This window comes from Pterocles gutturalis, unplaced genomic scaffold, assembly GCF_000699245.1.
Source record: "Pterocles gutturalis isolate BGI_N339 unplaced genomic scaffold, ASM69924v1 scaffold7580, whole genome shotgun sequence".
Taxonomy (NCBI): domain Eukaryota; kingdom Metazoa; phylum Chordata; class Aves; order Pterocliformes; family Pteroclidae; genus Pterocles; species Pterocles gutturalis.
Window position 1 is genome coordinate 11372 of NW_010140651.1, and position 25232 is coordinate 36603.

General features: G+C 38.4%; 1 protein-coding gene across 1 annotated transcript in view; it reads left to right on the forward strand.

Moving 5' to 3' along the window:
• Positions 1 to 2095: 2095 nt before the first annotated feature.
• Positions 2096 to 25232, forward strand: part of GAK (cyclin G associated kinase) — a gene marked incomplete at its 3' end in the record, with an annotated part of 42831 nt that continues 19694 nt past the window's right edge. The window contains exons 1-10 of the mRNA XM_010083750.1: positions 2096 to 2161; positions 3597 to 3656; positions 5538 to 5652; positions 6081 to 6223; positions 9172 to 9297; positions 10408 to 10497; positions 16552 to 16687; positions 17288 to 17400; positions 17966 to 18077; positions 20169 to 20292. Of these exons, the coding sequence (XP_010082052.1) occupies positions 3654 to 3656; positions 5538 to 5652; positions 6081 to 6223; positions 9172 to 9297; positions 10408 to 10497; positions 16552 to 16687; positions 17288 to 17400; positions 17966 to 18077; positions 20169 to 20292 (962 nt within the window). The remainder of the gene's footprint in view (positions 2162 to 3596; positions 3657 to 5537; positions 5653 to 6080; positions 6224 to 9171; positions 9298 to 10407; positions 10498 to 16551; positions 16688 to 17287; positions 17401 to 17965; positions 18078 to 20168; positions 20293 to 25232) is intronic.

Sequence of the window (25232 nt, forward strand, 5' to 3'; positions counted from 1 at the left end):
ATTTGTGCTGACCTGAAGCCCCCAGTTTTATAAATTGAAGCATATATTATCAAGATGCAGCTTGCAGGATTATTAGAATGTGATCAAAGAAATATTTATCAAGATGAATGTAAGTAACTTTTTCTATAGAACCAGCAGTACTTTCACCGTGTAGAGGGTCTATGGGATCTGTGTAGGACGAAGACATAGAGGCAGCAGCTCTGTGGTACAGTGACTGGTATACACTGGTGTAGTGGCTTGCAGCTCACTGGCACAGTGGGCTCTGCAATATGCACCATGCCTCTACATGTGAGTAGGAAACTGGTTGGGAAGAGCAGTCAAAAACCATGGTTTCCCAGCACCCAGCTTCAGTGGAAGGATGACTTCGAATATCTTTCTTGTTTCACTAGCTCTGTGAAGTCTGTAGACAGTGGTCATAACTGGTCAGCACTGTCCAGGACTCTGTTTTTCTTGTATGTGTGCAAAGGATATAATGTGTATATAGGAGCAAAGTGTTTTCAGGTATTACTCTAAGATGATGTTGTGGACTTAATTCTGTCTCCTGTGCCTGTCCCATCCGTGCCCACAATGCTAATTGTGATTGCTGATCAGAACGCTTGCACTGGGGTCTTTAGGAAAGGTAAGAGAGCTTCCTGTTGTGGGAAGTAACCTTATTTTACAGAACGAATCAAAGTAAACGGATAAGCGCAATGCACATGGAACAGTGTATGGTGGGGCTGAACTGCAGCCTGTGTTGTCTGTCATCTTTGATGTTCTCTTTCATACTTTAACTCTTCTGTGGTGCACTAGTTACTCTCTTTTGCTTGTTCTCCTTGCAATGGGGGATCTTGGTTTTGCTGGTTTTGTATGTGATTCCTCTTTAGAAGACTCGTGGTCAATTGTCATGTAAAATGTTTGAGAGCACTTCTTGAAAAGCCTTGTATTTGACTGAATTGCAGAAATCAAATGCTGTTACTTCAACCTTATGTTAATAATCGTTATCCACAGAGAAGGTATTGGATACTGTGACTGTACTGATTTGGATCCTGCATCTTTTGAAGAAGGTGCCTTGTCAGTTTGTTTCTTGTCTGTGATGGTTCATCCTTTAAATATCTTATCCTGTTAGCCTTTTTGATCAGTAAGGTTTTTGAAGTTCACTGACATCTTCTGTGCTTGTTCTCCAAATTAATGCTCGAAGAACACTGCTATGTAGTTCAATGAAAATGGAGCTTATATTAAAGGCAAATCATTGAAGTTTGTTACTTTGGCTGTTACTCTACTAGAGATATTCTGCAGTAGATGGAGAGCATATACGAAACCATGCTGTTGGTGTAACCACAAAGATGACATTCTCAGAAGAAATGGAAGATACCAGGATCTTTATTTAAAATGGAGTAAAACGGTCCAAACATGCTCTTTGGACACAGTTAGATTAAATTTCTCCAATAGCTATTAGACTTGTGACTTTTTGTCAGTCTTTTTGACTTTGTAGAAGTTTGCAGTGTTCTTGAGCAGACTGGTAGTGATTGAGGAAACAGATATTCTGACAAAAGGAGTTGGAAGGAAAATTATGTTGTATGGAATGACAAATTGCAATTTAGTAACAGCATCACCCTTATTGGAAGCGTGTGCTTCAGTGCTTGAAAAAGCTTTCCTCTTTGCCATGCTTCAGACTTCATATGGAATTATCCTGAAAGTGTGAGGAGGTGTGTAGTTAACGTTTATCTTGCTTGGTTATTGCTCTTTTTATAGGAAGCATAACAATGTAAAACCAAGAAGTAGTTCGGTGAAAATCATTAGGTAATAATGGCTGCACTGACTCTTGGTGTTATAAGGACCTTAATTAAAAAAAAATTGCTTCACAGGAAGTCTGCATATGCAGTCTAACAAAATTCAGGAAAGCAACAAAGTCAGTGTAGTACTGGCATGTATAAAAGAAAGGAAGAGAATATTTTAACACTTGTATGTAGGTTACCCATACTCTTGGCAAGCCACTGAAAAATACGTATACTTCTTATATTTAGAAGAGCATCTAAATTCATGTGTTAGCTCTGTTACACTAAAAAGAAATATTTGTCTGAATGTTGAAATTAAAAATAACTTCATGTGTCTTCTTGTAGGTGGTTTTGCTTTTGTCTATGAAGCGCAAGATCTTGGAAGTGGCAAAGATTATGCTTTAAAGGTAAGATGAATTTACTTCATTACAGGTTTGCAAGGTCTATCTTTTTGCTTGATCCTTTAACATGAGAGTTAATTCTTGATGTATGCCACTGAACAAGTAACTTGGAAAAATCTGGAATGGTAAAGTGGTGTTTGTAGCACACTGTATCTGTGTTTAGAACAGTCATTCCTGTTAGGACTCTGAGCTTTATACAGAGATGCCAAAGATGGGAATTGCTCTATTAGGTATTACTGCTGTTTGACTTCATTTGGTCAAGAAATGCATAACCCTGTCCCAAGCATTTTTTTGCATGGGTAAAAAGAACCTTTCCGAGTTACCTGAAGTGGGATGCAGGAATATTTTCACTCCTTAGAAGGAGATTTAGCCTACCAGTTAGCATACCTTTGTACTTCCAGAGTAAGCTTCATCAGTACAAAAATAATGCTCCACACTTTGACTTACTGATCAGACATTCAGCCTGGCACTTTTCAGAGACACTCCTCTGAATTCTTGTTTTTTGAAGGCGTATAATAATCACGTAACATCTGAAAAACTGAAGTATTATGGAAAGGACAGTAAAGTGAAGTAATTTAACTTGTCATATTTTGCTGCAAAAAACATTGTGTCACTTGTGTTCACCACAAAATGGCTTCATTTTTGGAGCAGGGGTGTTCTGTGGCTGTGTCAGTATGAAAGTATATTGGAGAAAAAGTGGAAAGGGTAGTAATATGAGAGGTGGGAGAGGTAAGATTGCATTACACAATGAGTAATTACTTGGTCTGTGTTTTTTCCTTTTTCATGCCACATCCTGTGGTACTAAGACATGTGACCAAACATACATAGTATGTGTGTTCAAAATGTCATCTAGAAGTAGCCCCCTGTAAAAAAAGACAAAAGATGAACCATTACTGTACATCCTCTGTTTTGTAAAACTGGTACTTTTGTAGCAAATGCTCGGATTTATTCTAGTCAAACATTGACTTCAAATACAAGCAATGTTGGAAATGGTAGTGCTTGATTTTGCTGTTGATTACTCAGATGCCATTGAAAAAGTTGGGCTACATGATTTGGAGAAATTTTAGTTGGAGTGGGTTGAAGGTTGTTTCTAAAGATTTGAGGCAGAAGGTGAATCTTTCTTTGTCAGTGCGCAATGCTGTAGCCAGGAGACTTCAGTGTTTTGTACAAAAGAAAACTGTCAGAGCAGTTACTTTACAAGTATTGAAGGTTACGACTGCTCAGTTGTCACTAAACCTGCACAGTACAGGTATCTGTAAAACTGGTTGCTGTATTTATGGCAGTAGGTCCAAATGTACAATGAACCTGCTTTTTTCACTGTCCCCTCACATTTCCTTAGGTTTTTTGACTGTAACTTATCCTTTATCTTCTGGAAAAAAAAATTGTGCAGTTTTGCTGTAAGTTTTAACAACTATATGTTAATTATTCTGTTTTCTGGCAGCGATTGTTGTCTAATGAAGAAGAAAGGAACAAAGCCATCATTCAGGAAGTTTGTTTTATGGTATCCTTTTCTGGAAGATATTTTAATGTTTCGATTTAATTGTCTGATATAAAATATTTCTGAGAAATAGAGGACTGCTCTACAGACTCTGTTTTTTCCATGCCATAAACTGCTTAAGAGGACTGACCCTCTGAGGAAGGTCTGGATTCCTGGTTTGTCATGAATCTGCCACCAATATCAGCAAATTCAGTTCTTCAAAAATTGCAGGAATTTAATGTGTCCAGATGACGAAAGTTACGTATGTCATCTATCGAGAAGTTAAATTCTTTGTTTCGACTTTCTTGCAGTTGTGTGACTATGGTCAAGAGACCTCTTGACCATTCAGATGATACTTAAATCTTAAGTAGGCTTCCCTCATGTGCATTGGATTTATTGGCTTGTTGCCTACTCAAAACTTTGCTTTTACTCTCTCTATTTCTTAATTTCTGCCTCAGATGTATCTGGCAGGAATTTCAGTAGAATACATGCACAGACACAAGAAGCAGATGCTTCTCAGTGTTATTGTTGTCCTTTTTGTTGTCAGTGATGTTAGATTTTGGGTATAATGTCATCTCACTGTTTTCAGTCCTTGGCTTTAGTAAACTCAATATTTGCTCCCCAGCATCTGCTCTAAGACCCTCAGTTTGTTTCAAGAGTCAGTGAGGAGCTGTGGTAAGCTGTTTTGTTTACCACTGAGTATCCGGCATCATTTTGAGTCACAAGACAAAACCGCTAATCTTAATTTAAGATACTCAGATATTTCTTCTTCTGATTACTGAAATGTTTGGCAAAATCTTACACTAAACACAGTTCCCTAGAAGTACACTTACAAAGACCGAACTGCCATAGCACCAAACATTTTCTAGCTGCTCTGGCTGCATCTTGCCAGGAATAAAGAACTGAATGTACTTTGCATGTTTTTTCGTAGCTCAGGCTCATTAAAGGATATACACAACATAAATGAGAGTGAACTGTTGCTAACCTTCCAAGATACAACTGTGAAATGAAATTAGTTCCTGCAGGTCTGAGTAAAAGGTTTTGAAGAGAAGCGTAAAATACAAACAGTACTTTGGATTTATTCTGATTTGGTGGGTGCAGCTTGCCCTGTTTTTTTATAGCTTTGTTGTACTTACAATGTCTGTGCTTTTTTTTTTCAGATTTGGTGGATGCATCTTGTAAATAGCATGTGTTAGTCTTATAGGCATGAGTCTCAGTTTATGACCAAGGTGATGCACATCAGGGACAACACAAACAGGCATAATGCAATGTAATTTCCACGGTCAGGAGTTGAGATCGCTTACAGTTTACTCCCCTTTATATAGTCCAAAAATGATATCTTGTATTTTTGAACTGAAAGTTAAACATGACAAAGGTTTTAGTATGGAGAGGTATTACTAAAGATGGGAGGATAAGTTCCTCAGTCATTTAGAGCTTTTGTTTTCAACTTTATCTTAATTACTTAAAATTGAAGCATAACATACTTAATACTTGCTTCAGAAAGGCAAGTCTTGATACAATAGCCCTTTCTTGATCAGCCAGCTAGAGAAGCAGCTTATAATTAAAAAGTCTCTGTTACTTGTGCTAATACCTTGTAGTCATTGTCAAAAGCCAAAAGCAAGAAAATAGGCCTGTTATGAAGTCCAGTTTCCTTACAGCCTTAACCACAAGGATTTGTAGAATGTTTGATTTTGACCTATTACATTACCTTCAGTGACTTCCGTTGAAGTCTGAGGTTTTTTTTCAGTTGAGGTATGAATTTGTGTGTTCTGCTTAGTATTTTAATTGCAGCTGTAATGCTTTCTGTGGTTTTAAGCTCAACATTTCAAATGAGATGTTTGAACTGCTGTATACAGTAGTATCAATAAACTTGGTGGTCATCTTCCTTGAACATGTTATCTCCAGAAAAAACTTTCAGGTCATCCCAATATTGTCCAGTTCTGTTCTGCTGCATCTATAGGAAAAGAAGAATCGGATACGGGACAAGGAGAGTTTCTTCTGCTTACAGAGCTGTGTAAAGGTAAACTTTTTATTTTCCCAGAAGTGCATGTTGCTTCTGACAGCTGTTGCTTCACAGCTTAGAAGCTTGGACAGCCTCTTAAAGATAGCATAGTTCAGTGGAGCTGGAGTTCACCTTACCTTTTACAGGATAAGAATCATGTTCTTTTGAGACTACAGTTCAACCTTACCTTCAATATGGGATAGTCATTAAGTTCCTTGTGTTCGATACTAGTCAGAGGAAGGAAGGGGAGAAATAGTTCCTCAGAGTACCATTTACTTTGGCATTGCAGTCTGTGGATTTGCCATTTTCAGAGTTATCAATCTAATATTAGAGCTCAAGACAGTAAATTTTTCTTGATGAGAAGAGCATTTGTCTATTTGTGCCAAGCTTTCAGAATTTGTGGTGTTTTGTGTGTACTTTTGTGAATTTCTCTTGATTTCCTGCAGGACAGCTGGTAGAATTCTTAAAGAAAGTAGAATCCAAAGGGCCTATCTCCTGTGACACACTTTTGAAGATCTTTTATCAGACCTGCAGAGCAGTGCAGCATATGCATAAACAGAAGCCTCCTATTATCCATAGAGATTTAAAGGTATGTTACAATGTTTAAATACAGGTTGAATTTTTAAACAGCAAAGGAGACTGTCTGGCTGAATCAGTGTTAAGGCTATTGATAAATACAGTGGACACTCCTAAGTGTAGTGCTTACATGTATTGCCGTGCTGAGGCTGCTGGATGTCAGTTAAGGTAATGATGAAACATTTTTCCCTTGTGCTTAAGGTGCTAGTACTAGTTGTACTCTATCTGAACAAGCTGTCAGAAAAGTAGTGTATAATGGTTTGCTGGTTAAGTTAGTCTTAAGTAACCAATTATGATATGTGAGTAGCAGTTTTGGGGTGACCAGGTTTCCTAGGTAGAAGAGGTAAAACTTAGAAGAGAAGGCAATGTTGAATTCTCTGTCCAAGATTACGTAGACTTTGTGTAATAAGCTGTTGCTTTTAGAACTAACAACTTGCATTGCATTTTAGGCCTTGTTTTTAACTTGAATTTTAAAATTTGGTAGGCATAATTCATGATAGATTTTTTTTCTTAATTTTTCATTCTGTTTAGCCTTTACCAAGATGCTATAGGGTTATGCTCTAGAAAGCGTTATCCGTTTAGAAACTTTGGAGATTTGAAAGGACTTAATCTGCGTTTGAATTTTGTATTTTGAAGGCAGGAGTTCACCTTTACTTGTACCACTGTACTTTAGATGAAGAAGCCCTAATTAATCATTAGTGAGATTCTGCTGTGCTTTGAACCTAGTGGAAGGAAGTGCTCTTTGTAAACATAAAATAAGAGAAAGAAGATTCCTATTCCCGAAAGTGTCTGACCTTCACATGTATGTCTGTTTCCTGCTTGATGTGGTATCACTACTAGTATAGCCCCTTAATATAAAACCAGTTGTGATAATAGAGCACTCCTTTTTTTTTTTTTCTCAGTACCATTCATCAGACTTCTAGGTTGTGTCAAATTTTAACCAAGCTGGGATAGAACTTTCTTGGTGTTACTTTCTAGAATAAAATCTGTTATTCTTCACTGAAATTTCTATACACCAACCCCTAGAAGAGCTTGTAGAAAGGGTACATCTCTTCTCTGAGTTTTAAAAAACCTGTTTACAAATAAATTCTTACATAACCAACTTCACAGAGGTTGAGCTAATGCTGTGTTCGTGGTCTGCGTTTTGTTGTTAAGTAACATAGGTTCCTGGCAGAGATAAAATGTGGAAAAAGACAGGAATTTGGTTTAATGTCTGTTTCATGTTTCAGGGGCTTCAAGGCAAGATTAAATGGTAGTTGTGCTGCAATAGGCAGAGACCTTGCTAAAATCATAAGCCAAATAACTGCTACCCTTTCCAGAAGGCTGAACTTAGGTCAGGAGCGTAAAAAACTGTAGGTCATTGTTTTGAGCCAAGATCAAATGAGACCTGAGATGCTAGTCTTATCTTTTGGTGAGGGCTGTAGTAGGGTGGAGTCCTAACAAGTTTTTCTCAATTATTTTGTGTAAAAGTATAAAGATTCATGAACTTATGCAGTGCAGCTTAGAAAAAAGTTCACCTTTGCAGTGGTGGCTGTTTCTGTCTTCCTGTGGTTTCCTTCTCTTGCTTGTCCATGTAGTACATTCTTTGTTCCTGAACCCCTTTCCATGAAGTTTGCCCTTATAATATGTGTGTACAGCACTGTAAGAACCCAGCTAGTTATTGAATTGTAAAAATTATAAACTAGTTAAAGGGTAATTGGAAAATATCAGTGCTTCTCTGATATTTTAGCTGTCTGCATCTGATCTTCTCAGGATTTGCCATGCAGCACACAGCTAGTCTGCATAACAGTTCATAGAACCTGTTAAAATGTGAATAATCAGCTTGAGTGTTTTACGTCTCTAGCAATCCTTAACAAAGTACAAAAAACAGAACATGTGTGCATAGAAGCTTGATCTCTGGTCTTACTGTGACCATTTTTAGTGTATAAATTTAATTTTATGTTGAATGCCCACCTTTCTTGTTGGACATGTAGATAAGCAAAGGTTATCCCACAGAGAAAGGAATCCAGATTGCTCATTGAGATTGGCAATCTAAATGTATCATTAACAGAGCTTATGTCTACCTAGAGGGTAGTCAAAATTAATTTTATGATGGAAGAAGTTGGAAGGAGTGTGTGTAAAGGAGGCTAGTAGGATGTTCTGAAAACAGGTTTTACAGAAGGGAGTCCAGACATGTTGTGGTTTCAAAGGGAAGCAGAAGACAACCTAGTTTTCTGAACGTGGTGTTGTAATGTCACTAATATGCCTCTTAACTTTTACACCTTTTCCTGACCTATACAGAGATACACATTTTCTTTGTCAGCCCTCTTGTGGGTATGCCCCACAATACTGTTGTCCAATACCCTCTTTTCCCCTCTCCTTAAGTTTCTTCCCTGTTTCACTTAGCAATCCAGGAAGATTAGATTTTATGAAGCAGGAAAAGGGAGGGAAGATGATAAAGCATTCAGGCAGCCCATGATCCTCAAATAGCTGGTTTCTGTCTATGCACAGTCATGGCTGCTTCTTTCTTCATGTCCCCCAGCAGCCTGTTTCTCTACTAGTACCTTCCTGTTTTGTGTCTACAGCAGTTTTAACCTCCACTTCATTTCAATTAAGGTAACAGTGTTCAGTTTTATGCATGAAAACATTTGTATTCCAAGATACTGCTTCTGTAAGTGGTCCTCTGAAAAACCGGCCTCTTAGGCACTAATAAAATAATTTTTTTTTTTTTTTGCTGCGGTTTATTTCCTGCTCTCTTGAATGTTTCCTGCTTGTAGTGGTTTTACTGCTTACTTTTCAAAGTTGGCTGTATTGCTATAAATCTATAATACTGTCTGAAATGTTTGTACTCCTGTAAACAACATTCTGGGCTAAAGTGAGCATTTTATGTGTGTATATATATGCACAAGTGAGTTGATGTTACTGCCAATGTGTTACTGTACAGAAAAAAACATGTCGTTGTTATTCTGACTCTTTTTTAAGGTGGAAAACTTGCTTATTAGTAACCAAGGGACAATTAAACTGTGTGACTTTGGTAGTGCTACAACTATAGCTTACTATCCTGACTACAACTGGTCCGCTCAGAAGAGAGCACTGGTTGAAGAAGAGGTGAGACAATTTTAATGTGACTAATCTTAATGTCAACAGTGGCTTAATTTAACTGTTACTATTAACCTGATATTGATTCATAGGACTTGTAAGACAACTGAATATTGTTGACAGAATTTGAATGTCTGCAGTTAGAGCTTGTGTTCTATAGTGCATTTACAAAAACTACTTCAACTTGAGCAGTGTCCTTTCTACAGTTCACTGTGAAAAGTGATTACTAGAGCTTCTAACGGTGTTCTTAACAGGAATTAAAAAATTGGTTATGTCAAAATGATTCTCACCTTCGCATCTCTTCTCTCATTTGAATGATTTATAAAGAAGCAGTAAGTCTTCTCAGCAGAATTTGAATAGGTGGTATTGCACTGCCTCTTGGACTACAGTAACAGTGTTAAGCATGCGATGTGTTTTTTGCAAAGTGCATTTGTTCTTAGAGTTGGAAGTTTGGCTGGTAAAGCTGATGTGATATATCAACTGGACTCAGACTTCTAAGTATGGAGAAGTACAGTGACACTTAAAACCCATATGTGCAACTTCTGATCTCATGAGTGTCTGTAAACTTGCCCATGTTTTGGCATCCAGCATCCTTGGAAAGCAATCCATTGGTTTTCTTCTGGAGAAGAAAAGATGGTGTTGTACCACTATCTTGTATAATCTATGCAAAAAGATGTTAGAAAAGGTCTTTTCAGGGATCCTTGTGAATGTAGTGTAACTCTTTGATGTGTCTGCACTGTCATTAAGTGTGATGAGGAAATGAGAAATACATACTGGAGCATGAATTAACTTCTTGGTTTATTGTTGATTCTCTGTATTTGTGTCCATGTCCCTTTTTGCTTCATGTAGAACAGTCATTTTGCTTTGTGCTTTGCAGTTTGGAAGGACTCTTGAATATCACAATGTTATTTATTTGAGTGCTACTGTCTTTATCCAGCCTTATATCAAAGCTGTTGTGACTGTTGCAAGATTCAGTTGATGCCTTCTTCTTTGACAAGTATTTCTGAAATTAATTTTCAAAGTGAGAATGCTATGTGTTCTACATGGAGAGCTGTTTCCTTAAATGCCATTAGAACTTATTATTCAAGTTTCTGTTTCAAGAAATTCTGTCTTCTGCAGATCACAAGGAATACAACACCAATGTACAGGACACCAGAAATGGTAGACTTGTATTCAAATTTTCCAATTGGTGAAAAACAGGACATTTGGGTAAGAAATTTTTTTCTTGCTGTGTCATAGCTGCTTATGTCACTGTAAAACATTTTACAGTCTTCGTGGTAATTTTGGTTAAATAAATAAATGAAAGCACCAAAAATAAACGTAGGAGAGACTGTCTTATGTCAAAATAAACTTGATTAGGATGAACTATGTATCTAAATATTAAGAGTGAGTAGTAGTTGAGCTTTTCTCCCAGACCTATCTTGACTTCTATCATGAGAGGCAATACTGAACTTGTTTGGCATTTAGTAGAACTATTGCCTTTTTGGAGCTTGCCACCATGGAGCCAGAATACTTACAGTGCTCAGATTGAAATTCTTGCCTTACATGCTCTGCCATGCACCTAGTCCTGGGACATCCTATTGCTGAGTTCAAAATGGTTGTGTCTAGGTATTGTATCTAGATAAAATACTGACAGATAGCAAGGATGAAAATGATGCAGAGGTTCATCCTTTGTACAGAAAGGATGATAAACTTTTAACATTTACTAAAAAATATGTATCCGGAATGAAAGGTAAATGTTACATCCTCAGTTGTACCTGTTTCAGTTGTGTAATACTGTAATAGTACTGAGGTGTAGCCCAGTAACTTTGTGCTTAGGGACTTAGTTTGTTGGATGTTTTCTACAGAGGCAGGCATCAAGCTGTTTTTGGTATTGGCAGTGTGTCAAAAGACAGATTGAGAAAATGTAATACTGGTGTTTTAAAAGTTTTTATTTGGAATCACAGAACTTAAAGCACGTTCTTAAACAAGACACTGTGGAAACTCTTACTCAGCTTCAACAACTATTGGCAATTTTCTTCTGGCATGTGAAGAAATACCAAGAAAAATAATTTTTTGACCATTTGATCACTTCACATGTATTAAGTACTGGCAGTCTGAGCCAAGATCGGGTCCAGTTAGACACAAAGCTAGAAATGCATGTAACAAAAGCCTCACTTAAAAAAATAAACTGCAACTGCCCTTTTTTTTGTTTAGAATAACTCTTATCCATTAGTATTAACATAGTGTTTGTCTCCTTTGGAAGATCTGTTCCATTTACCATGCCTTTCTTAGAACATGTTGTTCTGTGGTTTTTCGTTTACACTCTAGGATCAATGAAAACATGCAAAGTATTCAGCAATAGAGTATGGTTCTCTCTCAGGAAGTGTAACTGATCTTGTAGTGTAGCTTGTGGTTAGGATAAAAAAAAGTTTTCCCAAGAAAGCAGGTAGAATGAGGAACACTCATGGTTGTGGTCTGTGTGCTTGTCACTGTGTGAGCTTAAAAAGTATAAAGGAGATAGAAGTGTCTTTCTTAGAACTGCAGCATAGATTAAATATTAGTTATCAACCACATAGACTCCACAATGGGAATGTGATTATAAGATCGGAGGTTCTTAGACTTGGCTAACTGCTTTCTGTACATCTACCAAAGTGTAGAGATCTTCACTAATAAACACTAAGCCCAAATACATTTAATTCCTTTTTTTTTCCAAATCAGTGTGATTTCCTGAACTGAAATTCAGCTGAATTCCACTGAAATGACAGGCTTTACCTTGCCAAAGATTTTTCTTCATTGAAGTTTTCTGTTGGCTTGGAAGGCCCTTCATATATTCCCACTCATATAAATTTCTGAAAAAGCAGAAGAGTGGACTTTGGTATGTGTTAAGGAGCAAAATTTCAAAGTTGGATTCCATTTACCAGTATCTCGAAAAAATGCTTCTGGTCAGAGTAAGACATCTTTCTAGTTTTAATTCTGTGAGAGCTGAGTGATCTCTTCAGGTTTCATGTCGTTTAATTCTATTCAGAAAGTACCTTGGTGTGATACCTGTGTGTCATCTTGCAGTTACACTGTAGAGCTTTTAATCATTTTAAATGTGCTGCTTATTGCCTGAAGCTAGTCAGTGGAGAAATAACAGTATTTTGTTTTGTTTCAAACAATTCCTCACCTCCCCCCCTCCAACCCCAAACAGTACCAAAACCCCCCAAACTTCCCTCTGTCCCCTAAGGGAAGGTTTAAATTAGCTGCTGATAAAGGCCCAGCAGCAGGTCACAAAGTTTTTCCTAGTTATTTTTGGTCACTTTATCATGCTGCTTTTTACCTGCTGGCATGTGAGTGCTAAGACTGACCTAGGCAGCTTCTGTACAGGGACTGTCTGCAGCTTTGGGGCAACATCTTGGAGAAATGGGCTCTTCTCTTACGTTTATTGATGCTGAGGCTACGTGGGTGATGTTGGCTTTGAGGAATTGCCTTGCTGCAACTGGAATTGCCTTTTAGCCAAATCACAATTGTTGTTTTAAATATTCAAAACATATCACTGATACAATCCTAAATTACAGATAAAGCAGAGGGAATAAAAAACATTCTGTAGCAATTAAAGCAAAGATGAGATCTAAGTGGTCTCTTCACTTCTGTGCATTTGTGTTTGCCAATCTGATTGCCTTTGTGCTTTTCTCCCCTGTCTAGCTGTGAATGCCATCTTCTGATGTGCATGCTGTCTTGGATGACACAGCTCGTTCATCCAGCTAAATTGCAATGTGCCTTACTACTTCATAAACAGGCATTTCTGTGGCAGAGTAGGTGATATTTCTTGTACTCCCCTGCTGGATTAATATGGACTGTGTGACACTTGAGTGTATACATTAGAAAGCTGTTTATCAACAGACTGACAAAAATATACTTGTTGTACAATAATACAGAATTAATATATGCAGTTTATTTCTGGCCCTGGATTGAGAGACTCATTAACTTTGGAATAACTAGATCTCAAAACTTTGAGAGCAATAACATTCAAATATTTGAAACTTTTCTTGGGGTAGATTGCCAACCAAGAACAGTTGGAGACAGCACACGCAAAGGACTGGAGACAGCAGATTTCTTAGCTATATGTCTTCACTGGCTTGTTTTATTTGTAGGGGCTATAAAAGCCCGTATACTCAAGCAACTAAGCTGGGGTTCAGAAGAAAATTTGAGGAGGAATTTTCCAGTCTGTTGTGCAAACATTTACTTGGAGGTATTGGATGCTTTGTTATTGAACTTGTATAGGCCAGATAGCACATGGTTCTATTACAATAGTGTAAGTGTGCCAGTATGTTTCATATGTTAACTTATATGAAAATGTGTATGTCAAATTACATTTACTTAAGTAACAGGTGAAGTTGTCTTAACTAATGCATAACACCTGGACCATGCAGGGATTAGAACTCAAAACTGACTTCTGGCTTTATTGGTTGTTCCCTTGTCAGGCTGCCCAGGTCTCAGGTTTGGACACACCAGGGAACTTGAAAGTTCCCAAGATGTGCTAGTCCTGGTTTTGTGATTTTTGAGGCTTGAACGAACCTGTCTGGAAATGATGTTAAATTTTGATACAAGAATTGAACGTGGGAAGTAAAGGGACTTTAATTTCAGGCTTATTTTCTTGAAATGTTTATCAAAACAAATATTTTAGGTATGATGTCTCTCCCTAATGCCATTTAAACAAACTGATTAACACTGAAATGCTTACCTAGCTGGTGCATTGCATAACAGAATGTATCAGAGTTAGAAATACAAAGGACCAAATTCTGTCCTCACAAATAAAACGAGTCTCCTTGAAGCACAGGATGAAGATATGAAACAAAACTTGAGCAGTTTTGTAAGAAAAACCCTGTTCTTGAACATGTTACGTGTCACAAGACTACTCATTTTTGTATACTGTGAAATTTATAAAATGGATTTATTGTAATGATTTTTTAAAAAGACAGGAATAGGAGAATCCCTGAGCCTGAAAGCTTACGTGAAAGGGAAAAAACCTCACAAACTCATTTAGTAGTAGTATTGCTGCTTGGAGCTCTGTAACTGACATGCCAAACAAATGAATGTTTCATTAATTATTTTGTGCTCAGAGAAACATTAAGACTAACTATTTCTAAGTGAGTGTGAAGCTGATCTCTAAAGTACTGACACTATATATGTAGAGTTGCATGAGTCAGCAGTTGATTGAAACCTGCAATTTACAAGTAGTATTAGGGAGCTTAATAATCTTTGTAGTCTAAAATTCTGCTTTAAATATGGCCTGAATTAAGCAGAACACAAACAAGAACAACTGGCCAATGGGTTCATGAATCAGAAAATTTGTATTTATCAACTTTTTTGTTCTGTGGTTAGTTTCATGCAAAAAATGTGGCTGCTACAGAGCTCCTTTTGTCCACGACTGTGGGGACCTTCCAGCTTCCTGTAGGACGATAGATAGCACCATGGTCCAGGATATGAAATAAGTTGTAGAGGTACAGGATAAGGTGTTTCTTTATACAATCATATTGACCCAAGGATAAAGTTGCAACACTCCTTTGAGTGGTGGAGGAGGAAGAGGACAGAAGTGTGCCGTGATTTTCTCATGTCCCTGTCTGGGACTGCAACTGTCAAATGAGAACCATCAACAGCTGCGGCCACCCTCTGCTGCCACAGGTAGCCCCTGCCTCCCTACCTCCCTCCTCTCAGCCTCACACCAAGGTTGTCAATTCCATGCTTCCCTGGTGGCCAGGAGACACCCATCCTGGGACAAAAATACTGGGTGTCCGTCACCAGCATCCTGCCCACAGACATGACCACTACATCACTAGGGCTAGTGCCAGGAGCTCAGTCCCAGGGTACCCAGTGAAAAAGGGTTTGGAGCGCTTTTGCCCGTGGCTTTGGGGAAGCTTCTAGCTCCCTGTAGGACCACCATAGGGTAGAAGTTGGTGTTATCTGTCCTTTAGACTGTTGGCAAGTCTCCAGCTCAGTGTCAGAAGAAGAAGATAGGAGTATACTGTGGTCTGATTGTTTCCCTGTCTGGATGACCAGTTGTAATGCAAGGCAGCCACCACCATGGGCAGCCCCTGCCTCTGTCCCCTCCCCTCTCTGCCCTTGCTCACCTGGCTGCTCATCTGCAGCCCTGGGCTGGTGGTGTCACCAACTGCCACCCCAATGTTCTTCCTGCTGTGATAACCACCATGACATCTGTGTGCTGTTTCCTGGGTAAAAAACTGTTTGGATGGCTCAGCCTGAAGAGCTGTAGTGAATGGAGTTAAATCCAGCTGGCGGCCGGTCACAAGTGGTGTTCTCCAGGGCTCAGTATTTGGGTCAGTTTTATTTAATATATTTACCAATTATCTGGATGAGGGGATTGAGTGCATCCTCAGTCAGTTGGCAGATTACACCAATTTGGTTGGGAGTGTTGATCTGCTTGAAGATAGGAAGGCTCTACAGAGAGATCTGTATGGGCTGGATGGATGGGCCCAGGGCAACTGAATTGAGGTTCAACAAGGGTCAGTGCTGGGTCACAACAGCCCACGCAATGCTACAGGCTTGGGGAAGATTGCCTGGAAAGCTGCCTGGTGGAAAAAGGACCTGGGAGTGTTGGTTGACAGCCAGCTGAACATGAGCCAGCAGTGTGCCCAGGTAGCCGAGAAGGCCAATAGCATCCTGGCTTGTATCAGAAATAGTGTGGCCAGCAGGACTAGGGAAGTGATCATCCCCCTGTACTTGGCACTGGTGAGGCTACACCTTGAATACTGTGTTCACTTTTGGGCCCCTTATTGCAAGAAGGATGTTGAGGTGCTGGAGCGCATCAGAAGAAGAGCAACAAAGCTGGTGAAGGGTCTAGAGCACAAGTCTTATAAGGAGTGTCTGAGGGAACTGGAGTTGTTTAACTGGGAGAAAAGGAGGCTGAGGGAGGAGACCTTGCTGCTCTCTACATCTGCCTGAAAAGAGGCTGTAGCAAGGTGGGTGTTGGTCTCTTGTCCCAGGTAGCAAATGATAGGACGAGAGAAAATAGCCTCAAGTTGCACCAGGGGCATTTTGGGTTGAATATAAGGAAAAATTTCTTCACCGAAAGCATTGTCAAGCATTGAAACAGGCTGCCCAGGGAAGTGATTGAGTGACCATCCCTGGAGGTACTTAAAAGGCGTGTAGACATGGTGCTTAGGGACATGGTTTAGTTGTAGACTTGGTAGTGTTAGGTTAGTGGGTTGAACTTTACGATCTTAAAGGTCTTTCCCAGCCTAAATGATTCTATGAAATATTTATGCCTTTATCTCTGTGCAGGCTTTGGGCTGTATCCTGTACTTGCTGTGCTTTAGGCAGCATCCATTTGAAGATGGAGCTAAACTTCGAATAGTCAATGGGAAATATGTCATCCCACAAAATGACACCCGCTATTCTGTGTTTCATGATCTCATTCGTAAGTTTACAACATTATTTAATTTGGTGTCTTTATTGGGTACATATTATTGACAACGTTGTATTACTGATAGTTAAATGTTACTGACTTGTGATGGTGAAAAAAGTTAACTGCAACAAGTTGTTTTATTGAAAGTTTCAATCCATTATCAAAGAACTTGGACATTTTAAATTAAACTTTTGGTTTTTTAGTGCTGTGCCTGTCTTAGGATGTGAATTATTCTGTAGGAACACCTAGTGTTTTGATCTGGTTTCTTTGAATTTAGAAGTTGTTTTTGTTTACATTTCAAATAGATTACTGGAAACTGTAATTACACAGTGCCAGAAATATGTCTCCACCTGCCACAGTTTTAGATGTAAAGTTACTTCTGAAGTTATTAACTTATCTGAAAGTATATTATTTGAAATATTTTTAACCCTAAATGGTGTTTTTTCAAGGATACCTGTTATGACAATGATATTTGGATATGGATTTAGCAGTTGCTCAACTCTGTTCATGTGTTTGATTATTGCACTGGACTGCACTGAAGAAATTATTACTCTCTGCTGGGAGGAAAGGTCTGGAGGGTAACTACTACATTGTCTGAATGTTCTTTTTTAGGCTTCACTTTGAAGGTGAATCCAGAGGAGAGATTGTCAATCACTGAACTTGTGAATCAACTGCAGGAGATTGCGGTGGCTAGGAATGTGAATCCTAAATCACCCATCACAGAGGTAAAGATGTGTCCCAGGAAGTAGTGTTGATTAGGTGGTCTTGCTCTTCTCTCTTATCCAGTGAATGTGAATTTAGTACCAGATGTCAGAGCAGGTCTCCTGTTCCTTAATCTGTTGAAAATTTCCTGCTAACTTGTTTTGAAATTCAATTGTATTGATCTGTATCACTTGTAGGATCTTGAAAATGTGTTTTAAAGTACAGAGCTTGCATGACATTAAAGGAAACTAGTTGTAGTTCTTACTGCTTGTTGAAAAACTCATGATCTTGGGTCATTCTTTAGTATGCAAGTGCTCTGGTTAACATGCTGCATTTAATCATAATTAACTTGCGCAGAAAAATCTAGTACACAAAAGTCTCTGCCTACACTAACTTGAAACCCGCTTAGATATATTCTTTTAGCTTAATTTACGCAATACTGCAAGTGAATCAGTTAGTGTATTTGAACTTCCTGGCATTCTCCTGAGGTTCAGCTTGCTTGTTCTTGCCATGTAACAGTGATTTCCAAAGCATAACAAGTTGGCTAAATTGGCAAAAAATACTCATTGTGAGTATTAATTTCCTCAGCTCTTGGAACAAAATGGAGGCTATGGAAACAATGCTCAGCCTTGGACATCTGTGACCTCTGTTTCACAGAGCTCCAAGCCTGCAGGACAGCTCAACAATATGTACAATGCAGGTAAGTACAGAGCGAGACATCATCTTGATCTAAGACCGATTGTGTATCTTCTATGTGAAAAAAAAAGAATTTGGGGATTTTAGACATTTTGCACAAGTACTAGCTATTTTGCATTTGTATCACTGTTTGTAAACTTGTTTTATTTTTGCAGGGTTTGGTTGTATGTTGATAAATGCAAATATGGATTTCTCAAGTTCGTTGCTGGGCAAGATTGATTTTGTTTCCTATGTAAAGTAGTTGACACTAAAATGCATTAATGGCCTGTAGATGTGGGAGAGTTGAAATAAGTGAACTCTAAGTAATAACATTCTTAAGAGCAAGAGCTGTAGAAAAAGTAGTCTTCAGGTTATGACAAATGAATAAAAATGTCTCATTTTAAACACAAAACTTTCAGATTCAAGGAGGCAATGATATTTGAGTGTCTAGTGTAAAGAGGACAATTCAAGAGGAGTTTAAATTTAAACTGTTAATCTTCAGAAGTGCTGTTATTTTAACTGAAATCTTGTTACTTTGTGGCAGAAGTTACTGAAGTCAGTACCTATCTTAAGTGTGTGCACAAACATTTGGTGAAAGAAAGTGACAGTTACCTTTGCTTTCCAAGAAGAACTATTTAACATGAAATATGCTACAACTTAAAAAGATAGCAGCTGTTCTGTGGCTTTTGGTGTAACTTTATGCTAAAGTGGGCTTATTGGTGTCTAATGGTTGAGGTAGTCCAATAAAGAAGGGCAGAAGCAATTGCAGGGATTTTGACCACGGTAGTTCATTGATGCTAAGGAGTCACTAACCTGACGTGTTTTAGTCTGCAAAAAGCCTGTATGAGGAAAAATACCTCCATAAGCATCTGGGGCCCACCTCTCCCTCCTCCTCTCTCCCCCCCCCAACAAGACTTTTGGCCCACCATGGTAGTTCATGGCAATGCTCATAGTCTAAAGCTATTTAGTTTTGTCAGTTCCAAAAGACTCACATCTGACAGCCTGAAAGGGAAAAATAAACTCAGTTTATTGGCTATCCAGTCAGTACTTTGAGAAATAACTTTGAGCCCAGCTAATTATGAGAGGATTGGGCAGGGAGGACTCAGGAGATGGTTGTACCATAGGGCATAAATGGTAAGAAGGAGTTGTAGTACCTTCTAAGGAAAAACAGTAGCTGGACTAGCAGTACTAACTTGAGTCAACCAAAAGGTGTCTCCAAAATGACAATTAAAAGCTGACATACCTATTGTCTAAAAACAGATATTCTAGGGTTCATTCAATTGAAAATACTTACACTTAATAAAGAAAATGAGAAGCTTGATAGTCTTATTTGCATCTAATTACTTATTAAAAGGCAATTTCTGCACACATCTTATATCATATGTGAATATGGAACACTTCGATTAATATAGAAGATATCAAGGGAATATTTCATACTGTGTTCAGTTTTCCTTCCAGCTTGATATTTCTTGCTTATGCTGAATTGCCAATGACACAAAGGGTATTAGTGTTTCAGGGAAACTTTTAAAATAGAGTAATATTTCTTGCAATAATGTTATCTGTATATCAATTTCTGTGGAAGAATCCAACTTCTTAGTACGATTATAACCAAAAGGTGTCTGCCCATCTGTTTTGTGCAAGAATGAGTACTGTTTGTTGTTTATGATCATATTAATAGGTATATTTTGCTGGGATCATGTGCTTAAAAAGTAGCTTAATTATACGAGCCACATTTGAAGCCCTGCATTAAAATGTCTCTAGTGGGAGTGATAAGGTGCACTTGAAGAGACTGATGGTAAAAAAAGACAATATTTTGCTGCATTGGCAATATGACGTAAATACTTGACTTTCAGAAATTTTTTACGTTGTTTTCTCTTAAATGCAAATAGTAAATTAAACAATGTGTTAAGTGGGTTGCTAATACCTCCTGACTGCAGGAAGTACTATTTTTTGCATAGGTCATACTTAAGGAGAACTTGAGAACTGTGAGCCTTACAGTAAGGTGTAGCCTGTATGTACATTCACTTCCAGCTTTGTAGGCAACTTGCTTTAGTCTGGAGGGACCCCATTCCAGGACATGACTTAAAGTAAAATTATTTTTATTTGACTACTCTAGGCCTGACCGTTGCGGAATGTGACCAGACTTATGGAGGGTTCTTTGATATTCTGAGGGGTGGAACAGAGCGATTTTTCACTAATATTAAGGATACATCTTCTAAAGTTATCCAGTCTGTGGCCAAGTGAGTAAAAAAGAAAATAAAAATTAAAATTGTGCTGGTAAAGAGTTCTAAAATGAAGGGTCAGGAGCTTACTCCAGAGATGGTCAAATTCAGCATACTTTTCCAAGCGTGATCTCTAATAGGTGATAGCTAGCCAAGAGATTTTGAGTTATATTAATATAAAGGTTACTTTAGCAATCATATACTAGAAATGAGAATGTTGTGGACAAAAGCATGTCCGTAATTACTACTTTTCCTGCTGTATTTTAGATACTTAAAGGTTGAGAGAGATGAAAAGGTGGGGACTGGAGCAGGGCAGAGTTATGGAACAGGACTATCATGGCTCAGAATGAATGAATTGAATTAGTAGGTAGGACCTCCATGAATAAGAGGAAGAAAAAAAAGATGGAGTGGTGAAAGGTACAAATAAGAGGAATGGAGCTGAAAAGGAAAACTACAGGGAAATAGTGTACGAGCTCTTCAGTTTAGTTTTCAGGTGATACCCTATGCCCTCAAGGCAAAGAGAGAGGATCTGCACTGTTTGTCTCATTTGCCCTGCATTGCATGGAAGAATACTTTTGTGTTTTGATATGTGTTCTCAGATTCCTAGTGTGTGGTTACTTTTTTCTAACCAGATCTTAAGTCCTGTTCCAAATATTTTTAGTACCTTTATATGGTCAATATTAATCAATCTGTGTGATTCATACATTTCTAACTCAAAATAAAATTTTATGCAGTGTAAAAGTTTTCTCTTAGTTCTCAGAAGAGCGGATAAGCAGCTGCTGAATACCATGACTGAACAAGAGCCTTTTAAGGAATACTGAACCCTGTCCCTTGCTGTAGGGTTTGTAGCCCTTTAGTTGGGATACTGCACTATGACTTGTGAAGTCTGTTGCTTGCAACATATTTTTCACTGGGTGTAATTTGTGTGTAGTGCTGCTCTAAGATGCTCAGAACGATCAGGTAAGTTACTTGTAGGTCTTGGACCTCTGTAGCCACTTCAAGTGCGTTTTTAGCTATTTGCTCTTACACTTATTCTGTTTAAACTCCCTATGCATAGTTTAGAAAGACCAGGTCCTCTTATTTTTTCAAGGTCAGAAGAGCTATGCGAGCTTTGTTTTGTCCTTGAGCTTTCTGCAGAAGCAGTTGGCACAGCGACATCAAACGTTTCACCTAGGGAAATCACATTGGCTCAAGAGAAGACAGGGAAGTGTACGAGGGAAACGAACCGTTGCATGATGAAAAGTGGCGACTTATTAGTAGCTTAGCAGAACTTTAGGAGTTCCACATCTAAAGTAGCATGATGAGTTACAACTTTTAAGCAACTGCTCTCCATTTTGTTTCTTTGGCATGTGCTGTCTTGCAGGCCACTGTTAAAGATCTCCTTGTACCTGCTACCTTCTGTGGAACTGATCTTGCTCTCCCCTCCTCTTCAGTCCTACTTCTGTTCCTTTTATGGTATCTTGTTAAATGAAATTTACTCTGTGGTAGAACATGGAAATACTCTGCAGATCCCTTGCTTTTGACAGCTCTATTTGTAAGCTCAAAGGTACTTAATTCCTTGTCTTAAATTCTGCCAGTTTTGCTTAGATTTAAGTCTCACAGTGGAAAAACTACTTTTCTTCCTTTGTGACAGATAACACTTAAATTCTTCTCTACCTTTGGAGAAGTTATTAGTCCTACTTTCTCATGCCTGTGTACTTGTATTAGGTCTTTGATACTATATTTTGTACACTACATTCTTCTGAAGTACTCCTGCACTTCACTTTCTTGTGCTCTTGTCTCCATATGGCGTTCTCAGTTGTGCCTACATCAGTCAGTTATGTTTGAAGAAGTTTCCTCTTCCTACTCTTGCAAGTGGTTTCTTCGTTAAAGGCCACTGGAAATTTAATTACTTTTTTTTAATTTCGTCTTGTGCCACTTTCCCTTTTTCTAGTGATGGATTAGGATTGTCTAAAATTGACTTGTTAATATGGCATGGCTTATGCTGTGCCTGCACCTTATTTTTGTTACGCTCACCTAACGGATGGGTGTGGCTTTTTTGCTTTGTGTGATTTCTTTTGGTTCCATAATAAGTGTAGTGTGCAAGGAATAAAACAGTGACTGTACAGCCACCCACATCAGCAGAGCTCATCTGGCAGCTTTTGAAGTGTAGAACTGTTATTACTTGCTGTCTGAAAAGATGCTGTTCAGTTTGTGTACTCTTCTCTGCAGTTGTGTATTTAGATTGTGGTAACTGCCTAAAATAAGTCTTGCATCGTCTTATTCTTAGAGTTACTATGCTACTTCTGAATTGCTACTTAGTGTTTTATGGCTGAACTATATGCTTGGCACTTTACTTAGAATCCCTTTTTTGACAAAAATGGGTAAGTATGATTGAGTTGGAAGTTGAGGCGCCCAAGTCTTCCAGAGATCCATCGCAGGATCATTTGTGCCTTAAATTTGAGAGATGAGGAACTCTGAGAATCCTCTAAACTGCTTCAAACCTTACCTGGCATGACTGTTTACTTTGTGGTAGTGTTTAAGCCTCTGGCAGAAATGCGAGTGCTGTTTGGAGGCATTTTAGTGCATGTCTTGTGGAACTTGACTAAATATTAGTCAAAGAAAAGCTCTTTACTTTTACATCTTATTAATTATAGGAAGTCACATGTGGATATTTACTAGAATTGAGTAGCTTGTGAATGTAATTGTTTGACATGGTTTTGGTTTGTAGTTCTTAATGGGTGGGATTATTGTACTATCCAAATCGAAACAATGAGCCACAGGCCTTTTATAGCTAATGGATGATGCAGCACTTCCATGGGCTGTGATGGATTGAAAGAGCATTGTCAGACAGGGTATGTTAAGTCCCAAGCTTCATCCTGAGGAGCTGTGCAGTCCCTCACAGATGTTTTGGACTAAGCTGACTGAATTACATTCAAATGATTTGTGCACATCACCTCTGAGAGAGCATGTGGAAATGTCAGATTTTTTTAAGCTCTGCACTGACATAAATCTTGCTTTTGTGGAGGATCCTCTGTCTTCCTACAACTGCCTTTTTGTTTTCTGGTGTTATCTAAGAGAATTTGGTCATTGAGTTTGGGAGTGAAAGAAAAGGAGGGAGTGCACCAAGTACATAATTATGTTAGTAAGAACCAGTTACTTTGATACTTATTTTCGAGATAGTATTTAATCAATAGTGAAAGAGAAACTCTTTCCACTTGTCTTGCTGACACTTTCTAGTGGCCCTTGATAAGTCTGTCATGTATTTTGAATCTTAACTGTGTTTAACAGTTCACTGAAATGGCAAAACACGAATTAATGTGAGCAATACTTAATGTTATGCAGGATCTAAGGTAGTCTCAGCTTATTTAGCATTTAACATTCACTGTGCTGCCGAGAGTCCCACCACTGGACTTGTGCATTCTTAAACTATTTATGTTTTAAGGGAGCTGAAGTGTTAATTCTTTGCATCTGCTATGGGACATATTTCTTTCTGCCGTGGTCATTCTCTGCCTTTACAAGCTTGTGTTGTGACTGCAGCTGATATTATCAGGGCCATGAGAATACCTCTTCTACTGCTGCACCTTTGACTGCATTTCAAAACTCTTCAACCAACATGAGAATCAGATGTTGTGGACAAATTAAAATGTCTCTTCCTTGGTCGTGAATTTTCAACACACATAAGCGCTCCTTGTGCTGGGGTCTTGTCATCTCATTAGGTAGGCTCTCTCCTTGCTACTTGTCATTGCTTTTCTGAATAGTGGAGGTAGTTACTTAATCCGCAGACAGACTTCTTTCTCCCTAAATCCAAACTACAGTGGAAGAGTTAGTGTTTTGTAGTGGCTACAAAAACGTTAATTGTTTCTTCTCTCTCATAGCTGCCTTGATCTTAATTTAAATTTTGGTCTCCTGTTTATCCTAATAAGTAATAAAATCTGAGAACTAAAACACATGGCACAGGCTATTAGGAACAGGAGACTGAATGAGGGTTGTCTTGATTGTCCCACAGGCCACCTCACTTGCAGATGTTGTGATCTCCATTGCAGATTCAGGTCAGGCAGAAGTAGTTTACAGCTACATGAGAGAGAACACAGAGGAAGAGAGGTTCAGCCTTCTGTTGGTACAAACTGACCTAAAAGAAAGTACCAGAGTGTATAAACACTTAAAGCAGATCTACACTGCTCTGTGAAGGGACCTGATATGCCACAGCAGTGTTTGCATAGAAGGGAACTTTGTTCCAGCGCATATACCTGTGTGTGCCTGATAGCTCAGTCTGCAGGCTGTATGGCCTCAACCTACCTCTGTTCAGCTTGTCCATCTCTTGCTTGTGACACTGCTGTGCCCTTGACCAACTGGTCTACAACCACACAGGTTACAGATGCCCTGCCAAAAAAAAATATGTAAATGTTTTAAGTGTCTGGTCTTCACTGATAGTGAAAGCAGCATGCAAAAGTAATGATCAGTCTTGTTTTGCTTTGTTACAACAGCCTCCTTCACTGAAGAGATCATGATCCAGTAACCTAGGGAACAATTAGCTGCCTTTTATTGCTAGCTTTCTTTGCATCTAAGGTAATTTTTTCTGGTTTGATGCTGCATTAATGTTTTATTTCATAGATCTTTGTGTTGCACTAGGTATTGAATGATTAATTCAGTTTTATGAACCAAAACAAAGAGGGAACAAATTTATGAGAACTTTAATGCTGCAATTCTTCCTGGCTTTTAAAAAATAAACTGCAAAAATGGTGGTGCTTAGCTGATGAATAGATGTTTTTCTACTCTTGTGAGTGTTGAGATGTCTGGAGGAAGATTGCTTAGTGTTAGAGCATTACTTAACTGAAAGTAATGGTTTGTGTGCTCACATCATAGCTGTGCTGGTTAGTCTGTTGGTCTGTTGTTCTTTATTCTTTCCTGTCTTAAAATGTTAGTAACACAAGATAACTATGCACTGTTGTAGAATTTTGTGCATATGCTAACTAGTT